Below are 22,918 nucleotides of genomic sequence, written 5' to 3'. Positions count from 1 at the left end.
CAGGTGGCTGCTAGGGAGAGGGCCTTTTCGGCGGTGGCATTCCATTTATGGAATAGCCTCTCTAGTGAGGTTCACCTGGCACCATCACTTTGCTCTTTTAGACGCCAGGTGAAGACCTTTATTTTTACTAAGGCTTTTAAAAACTGATTTTAGAAATAGAGTTTTTAAAAAGTTTTTAAAATGTATTGTTTTTTGTTTTGTGTTGTGATTTATTTGTCATGTTTTATATATTTTTATTTGTTGTTTTTTAGTGTGTTGTGCGCCACCCACAGAACAATTGGTTATGGGGTGGCTAACAAATAAAGCTGTTTCTTAATTTTTTATTCTTAATAATAAAGGGTGCAATCTGTCTTCAATAAAAGCAATGAAAATTTTGCTGCTGACTTAAACAAGATTTGAATTGTGTCCCAAATCAGGGAAATAGGAAATAGGAAAAAGCTTAATTAAGGAAAAACCTCACCTGTGCACTTCAGAAGTAGTTTTCTGACATCTGCCTTTAGTGTGCAGAAAGGGGCTGGAAAACTATTTAAGCTGTTATGAATGAATACTGGGAAGAAATGCATTTAAGGACAAAGGTGCTTTTTCTTTAAGACTAGAGGTTGGAATTGACAGGTAGGTTTCAAAGAGAGACAAAATTCTATCACTGCAGTAAAAAAAAATTGTCTGCACTTCTTCAGTGTGATTCTGAAATCAAATTGGCACTGTATGTGTTGGACAGAACCTCCAATAAGAAATTTATTCCATCTCCATTAAAAAAAATACATGGCCTATAGTTCTCAATTAATAAATAAAAGGGTTCCAAATAATACTTTGACACACTTGGACGTAATCAGTTAGTTATGTGACTAATGTTGTATAAATGTTAGCACAAAACTAAAAGCTAAGCAAGCCATACAAATGTCTTTTTATGTAAAGCCTGCTATCAAGGATTTTTAGTAGTTTCTGAAAGTGTCATGCAGTAGATTGATTAGGTAACTTACTGTACACTCTTAAGGCATTCCTAAAATAATCTTAAGAGCAACTTCAGTACAAATTTACTTAGATCATACCTAACCCCAGTAGTGTGATTTTTCCTGAAGTTTTAATAGTTTTAATAGTTCTGACTTTGAGATACACAACTGAGCCCATATAGTTATTTTTAAAGTTATGTAGAAATTGTCTCTTTAGACTAGTTGTTTTGGTTTGGTTTATTTGTACTGTATTGCTTAAATACAGTTGCCTTCTGTAAGTTTCTAAAACCGACAATATTAAAATGGGAAATGGAAATATAGGCTGGCTTGATAAGGAAAATTATTCAAAGTAGTCCCATTGAAATTAAAAAGACATTGGGTAATTCATCATGTCAGCCATAGTTTCCACTATCAATGAATCAATTTTTATTCTAGCACATTGACAATAAGATAAAATCAATTTAAAACCAAGCAAGTACTGCCACATGAGGTAGTAATAGTATTCATCTAGTACAAAAACAAGATATTACTCAGAAATGAAGCAGAATCAAATTTAAAATTGAGCTCTACAGTAAAATTGTCCTGAACCTTTTGATACCAGGTCATAATTTTATTGGCCTACATTAAAGGGATTTTGCAACCTTTAATGTTGTAACCTGGTTAATATAACTTAGGAGTTAAGTTACATGACCCCTTCAGATTACCATGAAATTTTGTTATTAAGGGCTTAATAAATCTTTGCCTGGATAATGGGCAATATAAAAGACATCAAACATTGCCATCAGTTTAGTGCATATGAAACAGAGGTTTGGAGAGTAAATAGATTCAGATCGAAGGCAAGATAGATGAAAGGGAAGGATATGCAGTGGGAAGTACTGATAGTTTCCTATTTGTACTGATCATTCCAATATGCAGACCATTTTAAATGAAATAAATTTAAGGTGATCATGCATTTACTTTTGACACAAATGCAATAATATAATCCAAGCATTTTGTTGCAAATGGTTTGTGATAGGGATGTGCGAGCTGGCTCACTTTGAGCCGGGCTCAACATTGAGCCTGCCCGGTTCAGGTGGTCTGTTTGAACTGGATTGACTCCTGGTTGGAAGAATCTTATGTAATTTCTTTGTTCTTTAACATTGTAAACTGCTTTGAATGCCTTTGTCAAGGCAGAAAGGCAGTATAAAAATGCAACACACAGACAAACAAACTGGTTCACAGGGTATACTTGTAAAGGGGAATCCAGCTAGGATTCCCCTTTACAAGTAAAGTGGGATTCACTAGCCTAAAAGGGGGGTGAGAGAAAGGAGAATCCTTTACCCTTAAAATGAAGGCCCCAGAGGCAGTGGTGGCAGAGACATAGGAGATGGCAGCAGTGGCTCCTCCGACACCCCCATCCCACCGCCAGCCTCCCAAATGACAGCCCAGTCCAGCTGTGGCCCGATTAGAGTGGCCTCTGCATGTGCACAGAGGCCATTTGTATCACCATTCAATTTTTATGGTGGTGCAAATGGCCTCTGCACACACACAGAGGCCTGAACTGGGCCACAGCTGGCCTGGAAGGTCATTTGGGAAGACGGCAGTGGGGTTGGAGGAGCCTCCGCCACTGCCTCCAATGTCTCCGCCGGCCACCTCCGTCACCCCATAGACCTTCATTTTAAAGGTAAAGGATTCCCCTTTCACTCCTCCGCCCTCCCCAGACTAGGGAATCCCAATTTTCTTGTAAAGGGGAAACCTAGTTGGATTCTCCTTTACAAGTATACCCCCTGAGCCGGCCCTTGAGAATGTAAAAATAGGAGATAAAAATAGGAAAGGAGAGGTGGTCTTGTGGTAGCAAGCATGACCTGTCCCCATAGCTAAGCAGGGTCTGCCCTGGTTGCATCTGAATGGGAGACTTGATGTGTGAGCATTGTAAGATATTCCCCTCAGGGGATGGAGCTGCTCTGGGAAGAGCAGAAGGTTTCAAGTTCCCTCCCTGGCATCTCCAAGATAGGGCTGAGAGAGATTCCTGCCTGCAACTTTGGAGAAGCCGCTGCCAGTCTGTGAAGATAATACTGAGCTGGATAGAATGGTCTGACTCAGTATATGGCAGTTTCCTATGTCCCTGTGTTCCTAAAACTGGTACTCCCCTGAGTACCAATTGCAAGGGAGTAAAAGCAGGAGAGAGGGCATGCCCTCAACTCCTGCCTGTAGGCTTCCAGTGGCATCTGGTGGGCCACTGTGTGAAACAGGATGCTGGACTAGATGAGCCTTGGGCCTGATCCAGCAGGGCTGTTCTTATGTAAGGCTTGATTGCCGGGCCGGACTGGACCCAATTTGGCCAAGGAAGATTAGAGCCAAATTAACAAAACAGGTTCCATGCACATCTCTAGTTTGTGAACTAGATTGTATATCAAATATCTTTATATTGCGTACATTTTTAATAGGTGCAAATACCACTGCTTGTAGAAGCCAGTTAAGTTGTTTTGAACTTATTCTAGTAAGAGCAATTGCTGTATTTTTTTGCATAGGAGTAATGTTATATTAACACGTTTCTTTTTGTATTGAGAATATGATGATTACCCTTTCCACAATGCTGTAGCCAAGGCAGTTGAGCAATAAATAGCATTGCATTAATATACCATGTATATTTTATCTAAATTATTAACACTGTTGTTTTATTAGTTTTCTCCAAGACAGAAATTATACTAAAAGATTTGGACCAAGTTCTCAAGCATGTTGCAGCCCCCTTCAAGCCATCTTTCGAGTCATTTGTGAATGGAGAAGACAATAATGTGAGGGGAGAGGTATACATTATTCATAGCTCCTCTGCTAACTACTAATGATTGGGAAAGTCACTTGAGTGCAATTCTTATTTTGGCTAAGAAACACAAGTTGAAATATTTACTCAAATTATAATGCATTTATAAAAAAGTATCCACACTGCAAACTCTAAAGGTTTGTATATTCGTGAATTATAATGACATTGCTAAAAGCATATGCCCTTCAATGAGAAAGAAGTGCATGCATCTAACAATTTTTGAAATTAATATTTATCAGTGGAATCCCAGTCGAGAGGAGCTGCATCCACTGATAACCTTGTTGTTATTTGTTTTGCAGATATCTGCATACAAACAGGCAAAACAGCTACCATGTTAATACTCCTATGCCAATGCAAGCTCCATATTTAGCTTTTTTAAGGGTATAGAGGGAACTCATGGCATTTTGTTAATTTCTGTTTGATTGTTTATAATGTAGGGGCAATGAAAGCTGTTATATAAATACAAATACCAAGTTGTATCCAAAGCTCCCCTTCCTCCAGAGGAAGCAGCTTCCTTGGAAGGCATGAAACATTGGGTGCAACCATTTGTATAGCATTGTAACAACTTTGGGCTAGTCCATGCATTCAAAACTGTCTTCAAGCAATGCACTCTGGAATACATCAAAAATATAATGTATGTTCCATGTCATAGAACAGGCTGTGAGCATGCACCAAAATGAGAATAACCCACTGAGCTTTGTTTTTAGAAGTTTGTTTGCTTTTTGTAAGCCGTTCTTGCAAAAACGTGGATGTGGGTGCCTTCTAATATACTTTTGTGATAATATTTTTGATATATTACATTTTTATACTGCTTTCCAGCAAGGCTCCCAAACTTTTCTCTTTCACCAGGCCACAATTTGGATCTTTTGTCAAATAGACAATAGCTGATATTCAGACTAATGCTGCACACACCGGATAATATTGCAGTCATGCAATGGGGAAGGACTATTTTTAACATCCCTTTTTCTCTGCAGTCCTCTGTGCCTCCCACAAACAGGGATTTTGTCAAATGGGCTAGGGCAGCCACAGTCAGGGTGGGGAGTAGTTCCTTAAGAAGCCGGTAAGCAAGTCCTTATCTTCTCCACTGCTGCCTTGCCACTTTTCTGGGCGCAGCGCTTGCTCTACCAAAGGCCATGCGCAGCTGCAGCACTGTTCCCTTCAGCCTGTGAGCAGCGCCAGGACTCACATGGCTGCCACGCATGTGCGGTTGCATGCGTGTGCTGATGTGATGTACAGGCTGCAGGAAAGTGCCACAGCCGCTCATGCCCTTTGGTAGAATGAGTGCCATGCCCGGAAAAGCGGTGGGGCACCACCAGAGCAGGTAAGGACCTGCTTATCTGCATTTTAAAGGAACCCCTCCCCACCCTGCCAAACTGGTTCCGCTGTGGGTGCCTAAGCCGGTTCAGTGCTTCCCTGAGGCATTAAACTGGTTTGTGTACATCCTTAACCACAAATATGTCCCTGAAGGCTGCAGGATCCTCAAAGACATATATTCAGGTGGCACAGAGGAAATGTATATTCAGGTGGCACAGAAGGAAGGAAGGATTGCCAAAGGTCACTCCTTCCCTGTTATCTGACCACAATGTTATTTGGTGTGTAGAGTGTTGGTCTGCCAAATAATGTCAGCCAAATAAATGTAGAAATCAATATTTTTTCACTGACCTTCAGTATTCTGCATAGGGCCCAACTGTATGAATAGATTACTATCAATCAGTTGACTGTATTGTTTTTTCTTTCTTTTTCTCTTCTCTTTCTCTTCTTTTTCTTTCAGCATATTTATATATTGCCCAAAACTCACATCTCTGGGTGGTGTACAGTAAAAAATTCTTGGAAGTTTCCACTAAAATAGTCTTCTCAACCTGTTCCTATGGTAGCTTTGTGAAACAAGACTGTATTATAAACAAGACTGTAGCCAGGAGCAGATTATAGGATAGGCAGAAAAAACACCTGCCTTCGGTGACAAATTGTCTACCGGTGGCAAATTTTGGCCCAACCCCAACTGACTCTGAAGATCTGGGGGTGGGAAGCAGCCTGCAAAGAAGCTTAGCCAGTGGGAGGGCTGGCAGTGCATGCCATCCCATCGGCTTCTCCTGCAGTAGGAAGGGTGGTGGTGGGCCGAGGAGAAAGTTCCCCCTTTTAGCAATGCTGCTGCACGGTCGGCAAGGGCAGGGTCCTTCCAGTTCCCCTCCTCCCTCCGAAATGACAGCACAGCCCCGCTCTCCGCAGCCACCTTTGCTGACCTCATCCTGCCATGCACAGCGGCAGTTTTTAGAAGAAAAGGCTCTCCCCTCGCCACCCCTACCCTCACTGCGGCAGTGGGGGTGGCAAATCCTTGGCTGCCTACGGGCAGCAAAAGGCTTAATCCACCCCTGACTGTAGCCCTATGTACACCTTATGTTAAACGTATGTACAATAGTACCTTTCCTATCTGAACCCTGTATTTGCGGGGACATCAATGTGTGTACAGTCATTCACATGTATGCAGACACCTGTTCATTCATGCAACATAATGTCTCAACAAGCCTTGTATATATTTTTATGGGTCAACTGCTGCAAAAGATTAAAAGAAAACATTCAGCTTCTTATTTCATAAGGCTCCATTTTAATGTTGCATGTTTGCATATGAGGAGTAGAGGTAAGTCCACATTTCTCTTCCTGTGTATTTTACAGGTATGGTAATTTGGAATTGATTGACCTTGAAACAAATAACAATAAACAATGGCTGTGACATGATAAAAATTACTCAAAGCAGTCCCATTAAAATTAAAGGGACAAGTTAGGCCATGCCCCATTAATAGGGTATTCTCTTCCAAGAGACAGAGTCCCTGGATAGTAATCCATATTCTTATCCACATAAAAACATATCCAGATATTTTATCCAGATAAATATCATGATATGGATCCAGGTGTGCATCTACATACATACTGGCTGTGCATCCTATTTCCATGTGTGGATATCCATGGCTGGATCCAGATGAAGGCCTTTTGTTGCAAAGTTGTGTTTAATAAACTATAATATGAATATTTTTCTTGTAGGTAGCTAATTGCTGCATGGAGTTTCCTGAAAAAAGGCCAGTGGAAATCAGCACCCAAGAGGACTCTATTATAATTGATGGGAAAGCTTTCAAGGCTAGAGAGTGCATTGAGAGTATTACAGACAGGTTTAAGGAAATAGATTCTTTAATGGCTGAATTCCAAGACAGCTTGTAGTACTGATAAGCGAGAAACTATTAGACTATTTACAGCTTTAGTGTGCATCCTTTTTCACATATAGTAAGAGATCCTTAACAGCAGTTCAATATATAGTTAATTTAAAATTAGACTGCTTTAAACAGATTTTTGTTTTTAATCAGGTTCATTCATAACATTGATATAGCTACAGTCTGTGTTTAGCTATATAAGTGGGATTTAATAGAAAAGTCATGCACTTCTAGGTGTATCCTGACAGAGATATATGTTTAGCCTTTAAGCAACTTGTTGATCCACTTGTTGAAACTTGTTGAAACTAAGACTGAAAATAAAAAAAATTGTTGTATGTGAGTGTAGTAACACTTCTTGAATACCTGCATCTTTCTAACACGGTGATTTGTTTATAACTGCTCAAGAAGTAGTCTAAGAAAATTCTACTGAATCATAAACTGAACCTCAGTTTTTTTTTCCAGTCTTAATTACATTTTAAATTAATTTTTAGTTTTGTAATATTAATTACTCTATGAAAAATGACTGCTGAATCAGACCTTTGACCCTCATACATAATTCCCACTGGGCTATATTGAGTGTGGACAGCTCAGCTATGGATGTACTTTGTGTAAATATGTTTTCTGGCCATATTTTGCATTCTGGGCAGATGTTAAAAGATTCATAGGAACAATAGTAGCATAGGCATAATGGCTGACATCGAGAGCAGCTATCTGGAGATCCAGCAGAGCCATCTCTCCACACATAGAGGCGGCTCTTCTCAGCCAAAGTTTCTGGCTGTTGCCTGTTCCCCAAGCAGCAGAGTGCATGTGAGGGGAGAGGGAGGAGTGACTTTCACTGGTCTCCCCTGCCTCACTAAGTGCTCTTTACCTTCCAAAAATACATCTCTGAAGAAAATTCCTCCTCCTGCATGCATGCTCTGCTGCTCAGAAAGACTCTGGTGGAGTTAAGAGCAGTTGATTTGTGCAGGGGCACAACTCCATTAGGGATGTGCACAAACTAGTGCTGGGCCGGTTAGACGGTGGTGGGGTTACCTTTAAGGAGCAGGGAGGGTGCTCTTACCCACCCCCCATTTCCCTCACCAGTGCCGTGTCCAAAATCACTGTGCAGGGAGGCAGTGTACTCTTGTCACCATGGTCAGCGTCAGACTGGAAGTGGCCAGTGCACCGGCCACTTCCGGTCTGACACTGACCAGGGTGGCAAGAGGGTACACTGCCACCCCGCACAGTGATTTTGGACACATCGCCAGCAGGGAAAATGCAGCGGGTGGGGTGGGGGGGAATAGCACCCTCCCTGCTCCTTAAAGGTAACCCACCCACCCCCACTGCTGCCAAACCGGCTCGGACGCCATATGGTTCGTGCATATCCCTAAACTTCACTGCATCCCCAGATTGCTGCTCTGATCTCTGGATGTCAGCAATGTATCTATCACTATCAGTGGAAATCATGAGCCAATAATGTGTGTGTGTGTGTGTGTGTGTGTGTGTGTGTGTTGATCTCAAATCACTTAACTCACGTATAATATCTGAATTTTGAAAAATTAATCTTTTAAACACATTTCATAGTATGTGGGGGTTCTCTCCAGTTCAGTATGGGGACAGGTCTGCAGGGGAAGGGATGAACGAAGGGGAAGTCAGTGGCAAAACGTGAATGAATTTGGGGGGTGGGTGCTGTACTACAATTTAGTTTGGGTGGTGGTGACGAGGGTGATGGTGGCAAGAGTCCTTTATTATCTGAGGGGGTGCCAATTTTTTTTGCATGGAATACAAAAGGAACTACCCTATGTTGTGGTGTAATGTTCCATAGTGCATTCTTGGAAAAGACATTATGGTTGGCAGGAGCTGGAAGGTGGGATGCCTTTCACTTTAAACGTTGCTCCAGTTCTACCACTGCAGCATATCTTTAAAAAAAACAAAAACACACACACACATGGAGATCTGCCACCATCACCAAAGCTAAGTTTAAGGAAGCACTGCCACCCACAGAATTTTTAAACAATTTCTTCTCCCACCTGAATTCATTGAGAATTTCTGGTCCTGCAGTTGGGGGTTTGCTGAAAGTTGGGGGTTTCCTCCAGTTTTCACCTGTGAATAGGACACTGAAAAGAAAGGATCCATTTAGACCAGGCCTGCTCAACTTCGGCCCTCCTGCAAATGTTGGCTTACAATTCCCATAATCCCAGGCTATTGGCCACTGTGGCTGGGGATTATGGGAGTTGTAGTTCAAAAACAGCTGGAGGGCCTAAGTTGAGCAGGCCTGATTTAGACCAATACTAGAAAATATTGAGAAAATACTTCGTTCTAAGTTACAGGGAATTGTAATCCAGCCTCATGTTATTGCACACACAGTTCCAATTCAATATGCCAACCCTCCATTTCTGAGCTGAATCACATAATATACAGTAATATGAACCATGCATGTTTCAGAAAGAAACACAGAGCATACACTGCTGGCAGGGATGTCATTTAAAGCTGCCTAAGTCTAGTTCCCATGCCAGTTTACTGACATTCTCCCAGCTACTTCCACCCAACTTCAAATCTTGGTTGCGGAAGTTGGGCAGAAGTCAGGAAATTGTCAGTAATGTGGTACTGGGACCAGATTTGAGTGGCTTCAGACAACATGCCCACCAGGAGCATGCATTTTATAGGAACCTCAAGTCATGTGAAGCTGTCTTCAGAATTGGGATGTAAGTATTAAAAGCTGAAAATATCTCTTCATACAGATTGTGGCAAGCCGAAGAGGTCTCCCATAACAAATGTGAGTAATTTCTTTAGAAGGCTTACTAAAAACTAGCTTTACTGGTGCAGAGCATCTGCATGCTAGTACTCTGCTCTCCTCATCTCCTGCCACAGCCCCCTCACCCCAGAGCCCCCCTCACCTGAGTCCTGATCCTCACCTTCAGTCTCTGCGCCCACCCTCCCCCCATTCCTCTCCTCAGCGGGAGCCGCAGCAGGGTTGGAGAGGCCTCCTCCTCTGCTTCCTTTTCTGATGCTGCTGCTGCCAAAGCTGCCCCTGAGGCCCTCGCAGTTCAGCTCAGCCCACAGTGCACCTCCAAGCCCCGATGCTTGCACTACGCCAGGCCCCAATTTCACGGCCTGCATGCCTCTCAGCTGGGCCGTTCCAGGCACCTCCAGCTGCTGCTAGCCTCAGTAGCCCCGCCCACACACACCCCGATAGGGCCTCTGATGTCACTCCCTGCTGGCTGCCGATTGGTTTAGCACTATGAGGGTGGGGCTTGCTACATACCACCTAAGTGTTTTATATAAAGAGAGACAAGATTGCTGAAACTTCAGTATTTAAGGAAAATTGCTGAAGAATTGATTCATTCAGGAAAGACACTGGAAAATAATAAGGTTAGTCAAATCTCTCTGTGACATTCGCTTTTTAAAAAGATTTGTTTTTAAAAGAGTCAGCTGAATACTGACTGACATTCTGTGTGTGCCACTCTCCCCTTCCCTCCACCTCCCAAAAACATATTATTGAGGATCCCACAACCCTAAGGGACATATTTTCAGGAGGCACATTGGGCAGAGGGGAAGGGAGATTGGCAGAAGTCATCCCTCCCCTGTTGTATGCAGAATGTGTTTATATACATTCAACTTTAGTCTGAATGTCAGCCACTGTGTGTAAAATGCACTTAAAACATGCTTGGCTTTTCTAAAAGTTCTGGTAAAATTCCGAAAGTTACTAGCAAGGGAAATAGTGTAAGTATCCATGAGTGAAATATATAAAGTTCAGTCGAGGATTTAAAAACAATAAGAAACAGAGGTGAAAGAGAGAACTCTTCAGCCGGAACTGAATTAAGAGGCTGGGTACACTTACACAGAAGGCAGTCCCACTGAACTCAGAGGGACTTACTTGTTGGTACGATTTCATAGGATTGAGTGGTGCATTGGGATATGAAGCACTTAGGTTTCTATAACTTCATCCGGCAGATAATGCCTTAGCCTAGGATTTCAGCTGAGGTTTACTGTGTCAAAAACAGCTTTCCACCAAGACTAGCAGCAGAAGCAGAATTATGAGAAAACTGGACTGTGATACAATCTAATTTTTCTGTGTTTCATTAGGTCTGATCATAGAAGGTGATTGTTTTTCAGTGTTTTGTTTTCACTAGTGACCTGATCGTTGCTCCTAATAGTGCACTTGGTACGCAGAGCGATTAGCTGAAAACTAGCAGTTCGGTTTAAAAAAAGATTTCTTGTGCTGATTTTCTACCCCGGGAAACCCTCATCCATTCCTTATACCAAGAGTGTTGTTAGACTACAACTCTCATCATCACCAGCCACCATGTCCAAAGGCCAAAGGGAGTTGTGATCTAATAATATCTGGGAACCCAGGGTTGAGAATCCTTGCCTTACACCCAGGCTATGACTTTATAAAGGTCTTTTATTGCTACCAGAAAAATCAAGATAAGGAATGATGAATTGAAAACTATTTAAAATGGCTCTGTATAGCATATTTGATAGAAAATTACCCTATTCCAGTGTGAGAGAGATCCCAGCACCAAGCTGTCTTGTGTGCAGCTAAAGCAGCTATAGGTGCAAATCGAGATGTGCAGCTGCATCCATGTTGTGATGTGAATCTGGACTCCAGTGAACTGACTGGGAGGCTGTTCACACGAACAGCCAAGCCCAGGCTTGTGCCGCCCAGCCTGGGCTTGACTGCCCATGTGAAGTGGGATCAAGCTGAGCACCGCCTCAGCCTCAAGTCTGGGGATTTACCCAAGGCTTTAGCCTAGGATTAAAGGTGCAGGTACACCCTACACCCCAGGTTCAGGGTGGTCTGGCTCACACACAGAGCCAGGCGGCAAGAGTGCCTGGCTGAGGGAGGATCCCTCAATGCACCATGCTCCTGGCGCAGTGCATTGAGGGATGCCAAAGGACTTCCTCCTCCAGCTCCCTGCTCTGCCACTTGCCATGACACCAATCATGCGCTGAGTGAGAAGCAGAGCCTGGGCAGGTAATGATCTCCTTACCTGTCCAGGCTTTGCAAGGAGATCATATGCATACTGTAGAGGCAGATAGGAGCCTGCCTCCCTGCCAGCCCTCCACCCAGCCAGCATTTTTGGCTGTGTGTATGACCTTTGGGTATTTTATTTTATTTTTTGAAATGAATGTTCATCAAACAGGCCTTTAAAAGAACTTTAAAACCACTTTGGGAGGTTCGCCTGAAAAGCAGTATATACATGCAAAATAAATACAGTATTCGAGAAGAAATAGTTTCAGATGGCAAGAACTCGCCCTAATCTTGCCCCAGTTGCACTTAAAAATGACATTTAAGCATGACTAGTTGCACCAGAAGTTGGATGGGCCTGCTCATTTGAATATGCATACCATTGAAAATAAAGTAATATAAACTTCCACATTTCAATGAATATTCTGATGCACATCTGATTTGCACACCCAGTTGGATTTAGAAAGTAACCAGCACATAGAAGCCTGTGGATAGATCTCCATCTTTTTTACTGAATAAGTAAGACAGCTTGCTTACAAAAGTTCTGTACTTCTGTACAGGAGAGCTGGTCTGGTGGTAGCGAGCATGACTTGTCCCCTTAGCTAAGCAGGGTCTGCCCTGGTTGCATTTGAAAGGGAGACTAGAAGTGTGAGCATTGTAAGATATTCCCCTCAGGGGATGGAGCAGCTCTGGGAAGAGCAGAAGGTTCTAAGTTCCCTCCCTGGCTTCTCCAAGATAAGGCTGAGAGAGATTCCTGCCTGCAACCTTGGAGAAGCCGCTGCCAGTCTGAGAAGACAAAACTGAGCTAGATAGACCATGACTCAGTAGCTTCCTATGTTCCTATGTATAAGGGATACTCCTATATACATAGGAGCACCTGGTGGTGCAGTGGTAAAACTGCCGCCCTGTAACCAGAAGGTTACAAGTTCGATCCTGACCAGGGGCTCAAGGTTGACTCAGCCTTCCATCCTTCCGAGGTCGGTAAAATGAGTACCCAGAATGTTGGGGGCAATATGCTAAATCATTGTAAACCGCTTAGAGAGCTCCGGCTATAAAGCGGTATATAAATGTAAGTGCTATTGCTATATTAGTGATGTATTTTTCCTTCTTCATGAAACAAAGTAGCATTGGAAGTATTCATTGCCATCAGCCTATCAAGCACCACTACAATGCAGATTCTGGTGTCTAGGATAGTATAAAACAGGCCCCTGACTAGCCAGGGGGATGTCCTCACAAAACATAAAGTACCTCTAGTCACATGCTAGAGAACCAGACACTTGTAATTTAAAAAAAAGATCTATTACTTTTACTACCACCATCCAAAGCTAAATAAGGAAACCATCATAATTCCTTCTCATACAGTGCATCAGTCAGCATGGCTAGAGGAACTGCTGACTTAGAGGTCATGTACCTCACATGTAACCAATGATAGCCTTCGATAATACATATTGAAGCTCTTCTCAGGATTGGTGAGAAGAGCTTCTGGCAGGTCTGCGGGGTGAGTGGGTTAACTTAACCCTCCTCACAGGTGATTGTTGAGCCATCCCTCAGTGGCCGATTTGCTGCCCACACAATTACCAGCTCTGTCATGGAGCCGGTTGAGGCAGTGGGGATCGGGGGTCACCCAGCCCCTAGAAGTCCCAGGATGCCCCGTGTGAGTGTGTGGGGCATCCTGGGGAGACCCCTGAGACTGGGAGGCTTATTTTAGCCTCCTGGCAGGGGTCTCCTCGCAAGTCTCCAAGGCGTGGAGCCACGCCGTGGCAACTCACGATTGGGAAAACAGGGTTAGCAGAGTGCTTGCTCTGCTAACGCCATTTAAGGGGAGGGCTACTTTGGTGAGCTAGCCGCCAGAGAACCACCAGGCTCACCCGCGAGCCCGGTGGTTCTCACAAGGGGGGGAAAACGGGCTAGGCTCGGTTTCCCCCCATCGTGAGAACAGCCTCATTATTACCCCCCCCCCACCTCCATTGACTCATCTAAACAACATGTTCATACTGCCTAACAACTCCTCAGTACAATCTAGTCCTGTGTCCTGATTCTGTGGTTTTGACCTTTCCCTAGCTGCCTCCCTAAAATGTTCCATCCTCTCATACACCCTGGATTGCTCTTTGACAACTTGGTTTCAGTTTGTGGCTTTATTTGTGGCTTTATCAGTTTGTGGCTTTATTGTGGCTTCAGTTTGTGGCTTTATTTATGCTACCCTTCAGATCTGCTGCTTTGTTCAGATGTGTTCCCAGGCTATGGCTTGACATCTTGTCTTGGTCCCTCTACTTCCATTCTCCTTTCTTTGATTTCTGATGCTGACCTCCAGTTATCTTTGATTTACTCAGCTTCTTTGATTCCTGCAATGATTATGGCTTGGTCTCTTTACATACAGCAGGCTGAGGTGGAAATGACATGATGGAGTTCTGAGGTAGAAGAATGGACTGAACCACTTCTGAAGAGGAGGGAGATCACATTCTGAATTTTCCTGCATGTTAGAAACTTCCTGCAAGTAAAAACAAAAACCTAGCAAAACAGCAGGCTGTACTAGAACCTTTCTCTTTGACGCGCTATTTTTTTCTTGCAAGGAAACTTTTTTTTTAAACACAGGAGTAGGGTAACTTTAAAAAATGGCATAACCCACCTACAGTCTAAAACTGTATTATCCACTCTACATCCTCATTATTCTACCACATTCTGCTTCATGTGTAGATCTTGGTAAGTGTGCAGGTACTTATGCTGGCTCCAATTCTAAAGTGGACTGTGCAAGAGAAGCTATTGATCTGCAATTAATCTTTCAGCCACTGAAGCTGCATTGCAAGGTGTAGTACTAAAGGTGACAAAGAAGAGAATGTTTGTCCTTAGGTAGAGCCATTTTAATCCATTGTGATTGATACCTATAGACATTTTCTAAATTTGTTTTCCTGGAGCCTTCATGCAATCAACTCTACCTCTACCTTTAAATGGCTTTGGACACAAATAAGCACTGAGGTCAATGGGACTTACTGCTGAGTAAACATGCTTAAGATTGTGCAGTAAAGGTAAAATGTGCCGTTGAGTCGATTTCGACTCCTGGAGCCCACAGAGCCCTGTGGTTTTCTTTGGGAGAATACAGGAGGGGTTTACCATTGCCTCCTCCTGTGCAGTAAAAATGTCTTAAACTACAGGAAGCAAGTGTGTGAGGGCATTTTCACAGGTATAGTAATAACACTTTCTAGGGGCATAGCTACAACTGAATTGTGGGGCGGGGGAGAGTCCTTGGGCCCTTGAGGGAGGGTGCCATCTTGCTCTTGGCTCTCCCCCTCATGCTTCTCTGAAGAAAAAGGTGAGATGGGGCAAGAGTCCATCTTCACTTATTGTCCCAGGACCCACTCCAACTTTACTACATGCTTGATGCTTTTGATTCTTGTTTATGTGTTTGATACAGGACAGCAAGCGGCAAAGAGCCATTAAAAAAAAAAAATCAAATGTACATTCTTGCTAATTACACTGAGATACACAAAACCTGATTGAAATGTCCCTTATGAAAAATGATCAGTTCTCATGTTCAAGCCCATGCTGATCAAGCTTATGATGAGCTGGCTGTGTGACGTCCAACACCACATGCTAACTTTGGCACTTTGTCAAAGCTACCATACATTGGGTTACCAGTGGTATGCAGCAGACTAAGAAATAACTAAATGTTTGTGTTTTCATTCCTTTCCTATATAAACTGAACACTGTAGTTGTTGTACTCCTCTACTGCTCCAATCTCTAAGAGAAGTATAATTAGGTGCCTGAGACCTTCTTCTTGGCCATATAAGCCAGAACACGAACTGTTAACCTATTTACTTTTATATTACTTGTTAATGTCTCTTGGACCATTTTCAGAAATGAAACTCCACTGCCTATTTCTGCTATGAATTTCCAAACATAACCTTACAACAACAAAAAGGAAATATAAATCAATTCTTTTAGACTTAATCCACAAACCTCTGTCTTTTTCTTAGCTGGTTGCTGTATTACACTGAGAGCTGAGACAACCTTCCCCGCTCCCAAGAGCTTTATTTCAACTACATAACTGACCTGGAGCCTTCTGATTACATCATCAAACCCTTTCCCTAGAGGGGATTAACCCTTTATTCCACGCCCCCTGTTCTCTGGAAAAAGTTCAAACTTAAAACAATGGCAATCAATACTTCTAATATTAAAATATTTTGACAAAAACTGGAAAACATTACAGATCTAATCTCTCTGGTGGAACTGAAGCACACCTAGATGTGGTATGGTAGACCAGAGGGATAACATGAACATGTTCCCGATTCCACTGGAGTCTTTTTTTGAGTCTTCACCACATAAGACCAGGGTATGTCTGTTGCTGCCCGAAGCTGGCCTTCCACACTCACATGTGGAACCCACACATCCTGCTTTGGGTTGAGGGGTAGAACAGATCTGCTGTCATGCCAGGTATTGAAGTTGGACCTCTGACTATCCTTTATTGGTTTGTCTTTCTGATGAAACACCTTTCTGTCCAAGTTTAGGAACTAGCTCAGCTTCAGACACTGTACAGAGCCCTCAACACGTGTAGTTCTGCTGGACTCCACCTATGTTCCAAGGGAACACAGTGATACATCAAGAGGGCCATATAGATGTTGTCATTTTTCTTGAATAGAGCTTTCACAGTGAGAACTGCATATTCTGCCTCACCATTACTGTGAGGAAAATGTGGACTACTAATGACATGTTGGAAATCAAAGTATGCTGTGAAACATTTAAATGCTGCCCCAGTAAATAGTGGCTGTTTTTTTGTTCTGAATATGAAAGGTATGCCATGATGAGCAAAAATACTCTTGAGTATGGTAATCAGTGTCACTCTATCAGCTGTAGTAGCCTGTAGCTTTGCTACTTCTACATAGCGGGAATAGTAATCAACATGTGTAGCGGCCCTTGTTTTTGCATTTTTGACATGATGCATCCCTAGCTGGCATGTGTAGAATTTCTACCATGCCTCCTGCATTGGGTCTTATCCAGCTTATTTTGACAAAGTGGCTGTTGAGAAGTCCCTGAGTTGTGTTTGGGAGAGATGGCCCTGTCCCTGAGTTCTGGGTGCTTCCGCTCAGCAATATGCAGGGCATCCAAATCCAGTGGTCCATGAGTAGGTGGGAGAGCACTTTTAAGCTCTTTATGATGAGGTTGACAGATGGGTGAGCTTTTGTAATAGCCTTTTAGAGAGTCAAATCGGGGTCCAGTTGTAATTGCTATGACAACCTATCACCAGAAAAACCTATAAGTTCCTCTTTCAGGGCATGATAATCACAAGGTTCTGTTAATATATGCAAAGCCAGGATAAAACCGTCCAAAGATTCTGAGGGCCTTTGACTGCTGAAATTAAATCTTGCTCTCTCATATATCACATTTTCCCTTCCTAGAAAATGGTCTGTTAAGGCTTGGACTACTGTACCATACTGAGTCTTTTGGCCCTCAGGGAGTAGCAGAGACATCAGTATTTAATCAGCTTGATCCCCCCATAGAATAGATCAGGGGACTCATTTGGTAGGGCTTTGCCTGCAACCCAGAAACATATCTGAATCTGTTGTGTCTGGTTCACTTTGGCCACATAGCAGGAGAGTGGAAATCAAACTGTTCTGGGGGGTGTAATCCTGAAGGATCCCATCATGGATAGGGCTGGAGGGCCTGGTGCAGTTGAAGCAGGATCTGCTGTGCCTGCTATGTCATTCATGACAGTGCTGCCGGGCCTCTGAGAGGGATTTTATCAGGGGGTACAAAGTTTCTTTCAGGCCCCCTTCCCTTCTCCATTAGCCAACCTGTTTTTATCCACTACGGTTTTATGCCATGAGCTGAAGACTGTAAGGCCAAAAAGTGCATGGGAGATGAGAGAGGGGTGGAATGGAGCGCTCTGTTGATTTTCTGCATTTGAGGCCTTATGCTCCTATACTCCCTCCATGATAAATATAAATAAAATAAAATAAGATCGGAGAGAAGAAAGCACATTTGATTTGAACATCTTTGTTTAAGCTACAATACAGATAAGGAGAAAGAATTCACATTGAAACATCCTTTTATATTGCAATGCAGATCAGATCATCAGAAGACATAATTATTAGTAAAAAGTTTTTTTAAAAAGGTAGATAGGCTGAGTATTTACTCTTAAAAAGAGTTTTTCTGGCCTTTTTTGTGTGAAAATTTTTGAATCACAGCATGAAAATTAATTGTTCTGGCAATGTTTGATTCAATACTTAGCCTGGCCAAATCCACAAGACGTTCCTGAGACACTGTAGACCTTAAATGATTCTTAATCAGCTTGAGTTTGCTAAATGACCTTTCTCCAGAAGCTACTGTTGCTGGAATTGTTAATAGTATTCTTAAGCTAACACAAACATTTGGAAACAGGTCACCAAGTCTGTACTCTGTTAACAAGTTCAACAGATCTAATGGCTTTAAACGCATTTACAAAATTTGCTTTAAGTACTGAGGGTAAATGTTGCATTTCTTTTCCAAAATTATCACCATTAAGGTCAGCAGGATATTGCTCTGATAAAGATGAAGCTTTTCTCTCCACATCACTTTCAGACATGGTGGGATATTTCCACAAGAAATCAAATTTTTCTGCCAACTGCTTAGCAGCATTGAAGCGGACAGTTAATCCTGCTATAACATTGTCTACCAAAACGTAAAACACACACTTTCTGAAGTAGGCCTCTTCTGGCGTATCATCTGTGTCATTCATTTCCTCCAAGTTAGCATCAGGTGTGCTGTCATCAAGCAGCCTTGCCCTCTTGCTCCTAACTCCACCACATCTACAGGAGAGTTTTACTTCTATCTTTAGGTTTGATGTAACCAATTTGGCTTCATTCCACATGCATTTCCATTTGTTTCGAAGTTTTGTCAGATCTGTGAGGAGAGTTTCTCTGTTTGCTACTTCAACATACAGTGTGGCATCTCTAGCTTGGATGACCTTGTTGCAAATATCTATGCCAGCTAATATTTTGTACCAATTTCTTCCCCTCTTTCATTGCCACAATCTGCAAACTTGAGAAATCTTTCTTGAATCTCATACTGTGTTTCTTTTATCTCAAAAGAAATGTTTGTTCAATATGGGAGGAATCTGGTGTGGCATCTACTATTACTACAAAGTACTTTGCAGATTGCCTCTTCAGCAAAATGTGTTGTTTTACAAGATTTGTAAAGGGGCATACCTGGTATGTATTACAGAAACTTGGTTGGGGGAGACTGGTGGCCCAGTCTGGTCCCAGCTTCTCCCTCCAGGGTATTCTGTTGAGGAGCGGGTGTGGGGTCATGGGTGGGGAGGTGGAGTGCCTGTGGTCTATAAGAATAACCTTTCCCCGACCAGGATACTTGTGGAAGTGTCTGACCATATTGAATTTGTGTACCTAAGTTTGGGGACCAGGGATAGACTGGGACTTCTCTTGGTGTACTGATCGCCTCACTGCCCAGTGGAGTCCCTGAGCTGAGGGACTTGGTCTCGGGTTTGGCATTGGAGTCTCCCAGGCTTGAGGTGCTGGGGAACTTCAATGTCCGCTATGGGACCAATTTGTCTGGGGCGGCTCAGGAGTTCATAGCAGCCATGACAACTATGGGCCTATCCCAAAGGGTCTCGGGACTGATGCACGTTGCTGGTCACACGCTTAATCTAGTCTTTCACTCTGATCAGGGTGGTGTTCCGTGGATGGGAGCTCCTGTGATTTCCCCATTGTCATGGATGGACCACCATCTGGTTAAGGTTGGACTCACAGTCACACCCCACCTTCGCAGGGGTGAGGGGCCCATTAGAATGGTCTGCCCAAGAAGGTTATTGGATCCAATAGGGTTCCAAGAAGCCTTGGAGGGATTTAGTGTTGGCTCTGCTGGTGATCCTGTTGATGCCCTGGTGGAGAACCGGAACAGCAAGCTCACCAGGGCAGTAGACATGATGGCACCTAAGCGTCCTCTCTGAACCGCTTCAAAATTGGCCCCTTGGTATACAGAAGAACTACGGGGGCTGAAGCAGTGAGGTAGACGACTGGAGCGCAAGTGGAGGAAGACTCGACTCGAATCTGACAGATTACAGCAAAGAGCACATTTGAAGATCTATGCTCTGGCAATACGGGCGTCAAAGAAGCTATTCTTTTCAGTCTGTACTGCATCCACAAGTTCACGTCCGGTGGAGTTGTCCGGGGTTGTGAGATGGCTAGTGAGTGCCCCTCCTCCCTTGAATCAGAATTTGGAACCATCTATTACCCGCTGTGATATATTTAATGATTTCTTTGTGGATAAAATCTCTCATATTTGGGTCAACTTGGATTCAAACTCCACAATTACTGCAGTGTCTGAATCGGAGGTATCCAGAGACTCCTCTTATGTGGTTAGGCTGGATCAGTTTCAGTTTGTGACTCGTGAGGATGTGGACAAGCTGCTTGGAGTGATGCGGCCTACCACCTGTTCTCTTGACACTTGCCTGACGTGGCTAATACTATCTCGCAGGGAAGTTGTTGTAGAAGGCCTGGTAGAGATCGTAAATGCTTCTCTGAGGATGCTTCCTTGCCTCAAGGAGGCAATTATTAGACCACTTCTGAAGAAGCCTGCCCTGGATTCCTCAGAGTTGAGCAACTATAGGCCTCTCTCCAACCTTCCGTGGCTGGGCAAAGTAATTGAAAGGGTGGTGGCCTCCCAACTCCAGGCAGTCCTGGATGAAACTGATTATCTAGATCCGTTTCAGACTGGCTTTCAGGTGGGCTATGGGGTGGAGATTGCCTTGGTCGGCCTGATGGATGATCTCCAATTGGGAATTGAGAGAGGAAGTGTGACTCTGTTGGTCCATTTGGACCTCTCGGCGGCTTTCGATACTATCTGCCATAGTATCCTTCTTGAGCGTCTGAGGGGTTGGGGGTGGGAGGCACTTCTTTGCGGTGATTCCATTCCTATCTCTCGGGCAGATTCCAGATGGTGTCTCTCGGGGACTGTTGTTCCTCAAAAACGGAACTTCAGTATGGTGACCCTCAAGGCTCCGTATTGTCTCTGATGTTATTTAACATCTACATGAAACCACTGGGAGAGATCATCAGGAGATTTGGTGCAGGGTGTTATCAGTATGCTGATGACACCCAAATCTATTTCTCCACGTCAGCATCATCAGGAGAAGGCATAACCTCTCTAAATGCCTGCTTGGAGGCAGTGATGGGCTGGATGAGAGGTAACAAGCTGAGACTGAATCCAGATAAGACGGAGGTACTTATTATGCAAGGTTGGAACTCTGGAGATGATTTTGATCTGCCTGTTCTGGATGGGGTCACACTTCCCCAGAAGGAACAGGTACGCAGTCTGGGAGTGCTTCTGGACACAAAGCTCTCCCTGGTGTCCCAAATTGAGGCAGTGGCCAGGGGTGCCTTTTATCAGCTTCAGCTGATAGGCCAGCTGCGTACATTTCTTGAGATAAATGACCTCAGAACAGTAGTACATCTGCTGGCCACCTCCAGACTTGACTACTGCAATGCACTCTATGTGGGGCTGCCTTTGTACATGGCCCAGAAACTGCAGTTAGTCCAGAATGTGGCGGCCAGATTGGTCTCTGGGTCATCTCGGAGAGACCATATCACTCCTATCTTAAAACATCTACACTGGCTGCTGGTAAGTTTCTGGGAAGAGTACAAGGTTTTGGTTATAACCTATAAATCCCTAAACAGCTTGGGCCCTGGGTATTTAAGAGAACATCTTCTTTGCTATGAACCACACCACCCATTGGGATCGTCTGGAGAAGTTTGTCTGCAGTTGCCACCGGCTCTGGTGGCTACTCGGGGACGGGCCTTCTTCATTGCTGCCCTGAGACTTTGGAACACATGTCCTGCTGAAATAAGAGCTTCCTCATCTCTTACAACTTATAAAAGGGCAGTCAAGATGCATTTGTTCACCCAGGCTTTTAATTAGATACTGTTTTAATAGTGTTTTAATAATTTTAACTTTTTAATTTTAATTGTTGAAATGTTTTACTCTTTTATTGGCTGTTTTTATTGTCCCATAAACTGCCCAGAGAACTTGCATTTGGGGAGGTATATAAATGTATTAAATAAATAAAAATAAAATAAATAAGATTTGAGCATTCTGCAATAAATTCATTTTGTGAGTCAGGGGACAGATAATGAACTTGAAGCTGCTCACTCCTTTTCTGTGACTCCTCTACACTTAGCACATGTTCCTGAAGGATGGGGTCCCACCTAGAGAGCAGTTCAATGAGTCCTAAGAAGTGTCCATTGTTTGAATCACCAATTTGAATCACCAATTCGATGGGGTGAACCAGTAAATGCCAGACCACCTTAAATTTCTTTGTAGCATAAAATCATTGGCTTATCAGAACGTACAATATGTGATGCCTGATCTTTTGAATAGGCTTAGCCAAGCTGGCGATCATAGTTATCATCATTAGGCCAGAAAAGTTCTATAGATAAGCTATGAACTGTAGCACTAACATGTAATATAGGTTACTGTTTGGCTCCTGGGCCCCCTTTTGGACCCTGGGCCCGGGTACGATGTACTCCCTGCACCCCCCTATCATAGGCCCTGCAGTGCTGGGACCTCACAGTTCCACAGGCAATAGGTCTCAGTGTTTGCAGTTGAGTAACCCAAGCTTCCCAGTCTGTCAGGAGTGTTTGCTGGTGCTATTAGAGTAGTTATCGCATAGAATCCTATGAGGCTATTCACACAAGCATGCAAAACCTGGCTAAGGGATCCCAGCCCGGTTTTGCATGCTCATGTGACCCACCGGGATTGGGCCCGATCCTGGTGGCTACACAGCAGCAAAACCACCTGTGAAGCCTCCTGCTTAAATGAGGTTAAGGAAGCGAGCGCTTCCCTTACCCTCATTATTTTTATTGTGTGTCTGCCACGGCTGCTTGCAGCCACGGCGGACACACTCAGGTGGGGGGGAGGGATCCCAACAATGCACTGCACACTTGCTTGGTGCATTGTTGGAGCTCTGCAGGGTGGAGTGACACATGGTGGCGCATCCTGGCACCCTGAACCCAGGAGCAGGAGCTGCAGGAGA

At 43.6% G+C, this 22,918-nt stretch overlaps 1 protein-coding gene across 17 annotated transcripts in view; it reads left to right on the top strand.

Moving 5' to 3' along the window:
• Positions 1–7,285, top strand: part of ZCWPW2 (zinc finger CW-type and PWWP domain containing 2) — a 76,237-nt gene extending 68,952 nt beyond the window's left edge. For 15 of the 17 annotated variants that reach the window (XM_053264800.1, XM_053264801.1, XM_053264803.1 and 12 more), the window contains 2 exons: positions 3,615–3,736; positions 6,787–7,285. In XM_053264800.1, coding sequence (XP_053120775.1) covers positions 3,615–3,736; positions 6,787–6,960 — 296 coding nt within the window. In that variant the 3' untranslated portion in view covers positions 6,961–7,285. The remainder of the gene's footprint in view (positions 1–3,614; positions 3,737–6,786) is intronic. The other 2 variants (XM_053264788.1, XM_053264790.1) reach the window with 1 other exon arrangement.
• The last annotated feature ends 15,633 nt before the right edge of the window (positions 7,286–22,918 follow it).

This window comes from Hemicordylus capensis, chromosome 6 (genome assembly GCF_027244095.1).
Source record: "Hemicordylus capensis ecotype Gifberg chromosome 6, rHemCap1.1.pri, whole genome shotgun sequence".
Lineage (NCBI taxonomy): Eukaryota > Metazoa > Chordata > Lepidosauria > Squamata > Cordylidae > Hemicordylus > Hemicordylus capensis.
The sequence above is the reverse complement of the archived record's forward strand: the minus strand, read 5'-3'. Positions and strand labels throughout refer to the sequence as shown.